The sequence below is a fragment of the Micropterus salmoides genome, unplaced genomic scaffold, assembly GCF_014851395.1.
Source record: "Micropterus salmoides isolate LMB-PRFRI ecotype aquatic unplaced genomic scaffold, ASM1485139v1 Ms_hic_scaffold_2, whole genome shotgun sequence".
Classification (NCBI taxonomy): domain Eukaryota; kingdom Metazoa; phylum Chordata; class Actinopteri; order Centrarchiformes; family Centrarchidae; genus Micropterus; species Micropterus salmoides.
The window spans coordinates 42324971-42331475 of record NW_024041150.1 but is presented as its reverse complement, the minus strand read 5'-3'; the positions used below and the strand labels follow the sequence as shown (position 1 = coordinate 42331475).

General features: G+C 40.7%; 1 protein-coding gene across 1 annotated transcript; it reads right to left on the bottom strand.

Annotated features, from left to right (window-relative positions):
• Positions 1-1189: 1189 nt before the first annotated feature.
• LOC119911650 (coxsackievirus and adenovirus receptor homolog) lies at positions 1190-3285 on the bottom strand. The gene is made up of 2 exons (XM_038730605.1): positions 2907-3285; positions 1190-2741 (listed from the first exon to the last, which is right to left on the bottom strand). Exons 1-2 carry the CDS (start codon positions 3268-3270, stop codon positions 2572-2574), a joined length of 534 nt encoding a protein of 177 aa, XP_038586533.1. The 5' UTR covers positions 3271-3285; the 3' UTR covers positions 1190-2571.
• Positions 3286-6505: the final 3220 nt, after the last annotated feature.

The window sequence follows — 6505 nt, the reverse complement described above, 5'->3', positions numbered from 1 at the left end:
TCACTGGCCTTGCGGATCAGTTGTTGAACCTGTTTGCGTCCGCTACCCTATTTGTCCTTGTGTGTTAGTTTTACTTTCTGGTTAATTTAGGAGTTCTCTGTGTCTGGTGGTTTTGTCTAGCTTTGGTTCCTGTTCAGACAGATTAGTCCTATGTGTCTCACCTGTGTTCAATTACTCTGCCCCCTATGTTGCTCTATATAGGATTGCTTGTTCCCTTTAGTCTTGTCGCTTCATTGAATCTTATTCGTGCTCTGTCTTGTGCCTTGTCTTTCTCCAGTCTGTTGTGTGTTTCCTGCCTGGATGTTTGAGGAGTTATTCCTTACCCGCCTGGATTATTGTCTGACTAATGTGATTTGTATTTGGACCTTAGCATTTTTGGGCTCCGCGTGTTTGGACATTCCCCTTTCTGTTGGATTTGTTTGCACTCAACCCCTCAACTTAAGTGTGTGTGCCTTTTTGTTCACAGAACTGAATTTGCCTAGCACCTGTCCTGCATTTGGGTCCTCAGCCTGTTCCACTTTATCAAAACCTGACACTTGCCAGCCTGGATCCCTGTCTTTCAATGGTCTGTTGATTCAAACACAGTGCCATGTCTCTGGAAAACGGCACTCATTCTATTATAATGAAGTGTCTAGAAAAGTTGATGTTGTGGAAGCTGAACTCAAACTTGAAAGATAGCTAGAGCCTATACAGACAATTGTAGTTCTGATGCAGTGCTAACCATAACGCAATTTATTCTTTGAAAACCCAAAAGCCTATGCCAGACTGCTTTTTGCAGACTTTAGCTCTGCTTTTAAAACTCTGCAGCCACGCATCCTTCTAAGTAAACTCAGGCAGATGTATGTTAACCCATACATCATCGGATGGTATTACATAGTTTTCACCAACAGGAGTCAGCAGCCCTGCGACCCTGTACGCAGGATAAGTGGTTGACGATGGATGGATGGAGGAATCAGCAGGTCAGAGTGAACTGATTAACTGAGTTTAAAGCTATCAACACAGGTGTTCCTGCCCTCATCAGGTAGACACTACAGGGTTCCAATTCAATACAGGAAAAGATACCTGATCATAAAAACTTTGTTGTTCCTCTTATCAGTTAATCTCCTAAACTCAGGATCAGGATGTTGTGTTTTTTTGTCATTAAATGGACCAAGTAAGACAATTTAAAGACATTTTAAAAACACTGTACCAGAATGAAAAAATCTTTATTTAAAGTTTTAATAAAATATATTAAAATACTCAATGAAAATGTTCAATGGCTTTAGCAGTTTAAAATTAAATCTGAAAATATAAAAAATAAACTCTTTACACAGGTTTGTTTTTCTAAACGTTACCCTGGGGTGATATTGTTCCATTGTGGAACTGCCTATAGGGATGAATGCGTAAAAGAGAGTAAACAAAGTTTACATTAAAAATCTCTGAAATATGCTGAAAATACTGATGGAAGTTGACAAAGCACAGAAAGTCAACAAAATGCATCACACTATCAATAAGTAAAAACAGGCCTGCCGTGGACAAATAAACACCTTTAGTCGGTACAAATGTTGATGTGCACCAACAAATTGTCACACAGCTTTCTGTAACGTGATGGATGACTGTGAAGATGGTAGCCTGGAAAAAGGTAAATCTCTGCACTGCTTCGATTTTACCACTGAGTTGACTGACTGTCACCCTATATATCTGCCTGGGATCATACCTGTCTGACCAATTACCTACCTTTCTTCCTACATAGCTACTTCACACACAGTAATAAATATATTTTTAAAAAAGATATTAGGTAAAAGCTTCCAACATGTTATGTTAATGATTTTTTTTACAAACGAGTTGATGGGGGATAAACATTCTGCTGCAAGCTGTTTCATAATGACACTCGTTTTTTCTTTACAGGGGTGGCTCCTGCCCCTCCATAAAAGCACAGACTGTTACAGGTAAACTTTAGATTGAGCCTAATGATAGGGGTTATAACTGCTATAGCTTGCTAGTCACCATAATTAGCTTAAGCCTATGGCATTTTACACTTCCCTGTAAAACATAAGTGGGTATAGTTAATAGTTGGATGGATATTATTTTCATACTAAACCAGGTGTGTTCAGTGTTGCTTTACCTGGTCGATTTGGTACTCTCTTGTTTGGGTAAAATAACTATGTTACTTATGTGACTTAACTTACATACTTAACTTACATAACCTACATGATTTTGCTAAAACAATGTTGACTTTTTGTTTCATATAGGAACCCACCACCCAGGCCACTCTCAAGTCTTCACATATGGATGCATGATGAAGGACCCTTGGTGTCAGTTTGTAACACACTGGGAATCCCCTTTGTGTCAGAGTTTAACTCACGGGGGAAAGGCCTGTAGAGTCAGTACTTAACGGCAAAGCTACATGTAGGATATTTAACAGAAATGTCTGAGGGGGTTTGGGTCAACGGGCAGGCCAGAAACTGGACTTTCAGTCAGGATGCAGGTGTTCATTCCCTGTGTTTCATCAATCCATGAAGGGGGAAAATATTTGTTTGGGGATCCTCAAATGTTAGATTTACACCCACACACACCAGAGTCTGTGACAAGTCAGATGAGCTGATCAGCCGTGGATGGTCCTGATTTCTGGTCCACATGTCTCTTATATATCCAGCCAACAACCAATCCAACAGCAGCAGCTAAACAAACCAGAACAAAAGCTGCTCCCAGTCCGTAGTAAAGACCGTAGTTTCCCACCTCGACGTCTCCGCTGTTGGACCCTGAAGATCAAAGTGCATATTAGTCAGGAAATGAGTGAACAGTGGAACAGCCTCCATTTACTCTTCTATATCTTCTATATTCCTCATGTTTGACTCTCAGAATCAACATGGAATAAACTGCAGCTACAACATGGCACACAGACACACTGACCTCCACAAACTCACCTGAAACCTCCAGCTGGTAGATTCTGATTGGCTGAGCTTTAATATTGGATCTCTTATTACGTCTTGAATCACCTGCTGCAACTCGGCACTCGTATGTTCCAGCATCGTTGCTGTTCACGTTCTTCAGAATTAAAGACACGTCTCCGTCCTTCAGCTCTCTGTCCACCAGCTGCACCCGGTCCTTAAAGGATGGATGCTGGTGGGTTGGAACTGAGTTTCGACTTCTGTAGAAGAGGACGTACTCTGGCTCCAGGTCAGGTCTGATCCACTCTACAGCTCTGATATAGACATTTCCAACCTGACATGGCAGAACAACATCATCTTCAGGTGTCACTTGTACCACATCTAAAATCAATAAAAACATCCAGAGAGAAAAAGTAATTACATTTCAAAAGGACTCCACAGGACGATACAGTGAGAACATCTTTGTTTAAACAGAAGGCCTCTTCACACCTGAGATCATGGGAACATTCAATAATTAGTCACAACTGTGGAGACATTACAGGATTTTAGTCACACAGTGTTTAACAGACTTGTTGTCTAATTTCTCTGGACCCCTGCCAAATCTGACCAGTGATGACATGTATAGCCGCATGTCGTCATTCCGCCGCTGGTTGTCGAGGTGGTCCAGCAAACGATGTGGGCTTTGTTGATCATTGGCAGACTTTCTGGGGAAGACCTGGTCTGATCCGGAGAGACGGCATCCATCCCACTTGGGAAGGAGCAGCTCTCATTTCTAGAAATCTGGCCAAGTTTATTAGTGGACCAAATCCATGACAACCCAGAGTTGAGACCAGGAGGCAGAGTCGCAGTTTAACAAACTTCTCTGCCCTTCTTTTTCAGCAGTTACCCACCCAAAACCCTACGCAGAGTCGCAGTCTAACACACTTCTCTGCTCCTCCATTTCAGGAGTTACTTAGTGAAAATCCTATAGTGACGGTGTCTGCCCCCGACCATCGAAATTATTTAAAAAGGTAAACAGAAGAGGAGCTGTGCATAAAACCTTATAAAAATTAAAACCACAAGAGCAATAGTGCAAACGAATAGGAGAGTTAAATGGGACTCTTAAACATCAGATCTCTCTCTCTAAAGGTGTACTAGTAAATGAACTAATATCAGATTATGATATTGATTTATTTGGTCTTACTGAAACCTGGCTGGGTGATGGAGAATATGTTAGCCTAAATGAATCCACCCCTCCCAGTCATATTAATACTCCATTCCTCGAGGCACAGGCAGAGGAGGTGGAGTTGCAGCTATCTTCGACTCTAGCCTATTAATCAGCTCTAAACCTAAACTAAACTATAACTCATTTGAAAGTCTTGTTCTTAGTCTTTCGCACCCAAGTTGGAAATCACTGCAACCAATTCTTTTTGTTATAGTGTACGAGCACCTGGCCCGTATTCTGAATTCTTATCTGAATTTGCAGAGTTTTTGTCAACTTTAGTCCTTAAAACGGACAAAGTTATTATTGTAGGGGATTTTAATATTCATGTAGGTTGAGAATGACAGCTTCAGTACTGCGTTTATCTCTTGTTAGATTCCATCGGCTTCTCTCAGAGTGTTCATGAACCGACTCACTGTTTTAACCACACCCCGACCTTGTTTTGGTGTATGGTATTGAAATTGAACATTTAGTGGTGTTCCCACAGAATCCCTCTTATCCGACCACTGTTTGATAACTTTTGAGTTTGTATTGCTGAACTACTCGCCATTGGGCAAAAATTTCTATACAAGATGTCTGTCTGATAGTGCCATAGCTAAATTTAAGGATGCGATTCCATCAGCTCTAAATACATTATCTAGTCACAAAGTAACGGAGGACTCCTATGCTAATTTCAGTCCCTCCCAAATCGATCATCTTGTTGATAGTGCTGCAGGCTCGCTGCGAATGACACTCGACTCTGTAGCCCCTCTAAAAAGAAAATACTAAACAAAGACGGTTAGCTCCATGGTATAATACTGAAACTCGCAAATTAAAGCAAATATCTAAACTTGAGAGGAATTGGCGTTCCACCAAACTGGAAAATTCTCGTTTAATTTGGCAAGATAGTCTTAAAACTTATAGGAAGGCCCTCCGTAATGCCAGAGCAGCGTACTACTCGTCATTAATAGAGGAAAATAGGAACAACCCAAGGTTTCTTTTCAGCATTGTAGCCAGGCTGACAGAGAGTCACCGCTCTATTGAGCCAAGTATTCCCATAGCTCTCAGTAGTTACGATTTCATGAGCTTCTTTAATGATAAAATTCTAGCTTAGAGACAAAATTCACCAAGACCTGCCCTCAATTGGCACCGACTTATCTCTTAACTCAGGAACCTTTGAAACAGCTGTAGAACCAGATACATGTTTAGACTGTTTTGCTTCCCTCAATCTTTACCAACTAACTTCAATAATTTCTTCATCTAAACCATCAACCTGCCTCTTAGACCCCATCCCGACTAGGCTGCTTAAAGATGTTTTACCCTTAGTCAGCACCTCTATACTAGATATGATCAATCTATCTTTATCAACAGGTATGTACCACAGTACTTTAAAGTAGCTGTAATTAAACCTCTTCTGAAAAAGCCCAACTTGATCCGGATGTTTTAGCCAACTATAGACCTATATCTAACCTTCCATTTCTCTCTAAGGTTCTGGAGAAAGCAGTTGCTAAACAGCTGTGTGACTTTCTACAGAGCAATAGTTTATTTGAGGATTTTCAGTCAGGATTTAGAGCTCATCATAGCACAGAGACAGCACTGGTGAAAATTACTAATGACCTCCTTATTGCATCAGACAAAGGACTTGATACCATTGACCATCAGATCCTATTGCAGAGACTGGAATATTTCATTGGCATTAAAGGACCGCTCTAAGCTGGTTTAAGTCCTATTTATCATCGATTTCAGTTTGTACATGTTAACGATGAGTCCTCCATGCACGCCAAAGTTACTCATGGAGTTCCTCAAGGATCTGTCCTTGGACCAATCCTCTTCACTTTATATATGCTTCCTTTAGGCAATATTATCAGGAAACATTCCATAAGCTTCATTGTTATGCAGATGATACTCAGTTATATCTATCGATCAAGCCAGATGAAACATCAGTTAGCTAAACTTCAAATGCCTTCAGGATGTTTAAAACCTGGATGAGCTGTAATTTTCTTATGTTAAACTCAGATAAAACTGAAGTTATTGCTCTGGGGCCTAAGCACCTCCGTGACGCATTATCTAAAGATATAGTTTCCCTGGATGGCATCGCCTTGGCCTCCAGCACCACTGTGAGGAATCTTGGAGTTATCTTTGATCAGGACATGTCGTTTAAGTCCACATTAAGCAAATTTCAAGGACCGCCTTTTTCACCTACGTAATATTGCGAAAATCAGGAACATCCTGTCTAAAAATGATGCAGAAAAACTAGTCATGCATTTGTTACTTCTAGCTGGATTACTGCAATTCCTTATTATCAGGCTGCCGAAAAAGTCCATTAAGACTCTTCAGCTGATCCAGAATGCTGCAGCACGGTGTTCTGACAGGAACCAGGAAAGAGATCACATTTCTCCTGTTTTAGCTTCTTTGCATTGGCTTCCAGTAAATCCAGAATAGAATTTAAAATCAT

Excerpts from the sequence above, each read along its gene's own strand:
- LOC119911650 (XM_038730605.1), bottom strand. The coding sequence starts at position 3,270 with ATGTTTTTATTGATTTTAGATGTGGTACAAGTGACACCTGAAGATGAT. Across the intron at positions 2,742-2,906 it reads CTACCAGCTGGAGGTTTCAG|GGTCCAACAGCGGAGACGTC; the intron begins GTGAGTTTGTGG and ends TTTGATCTTCAG.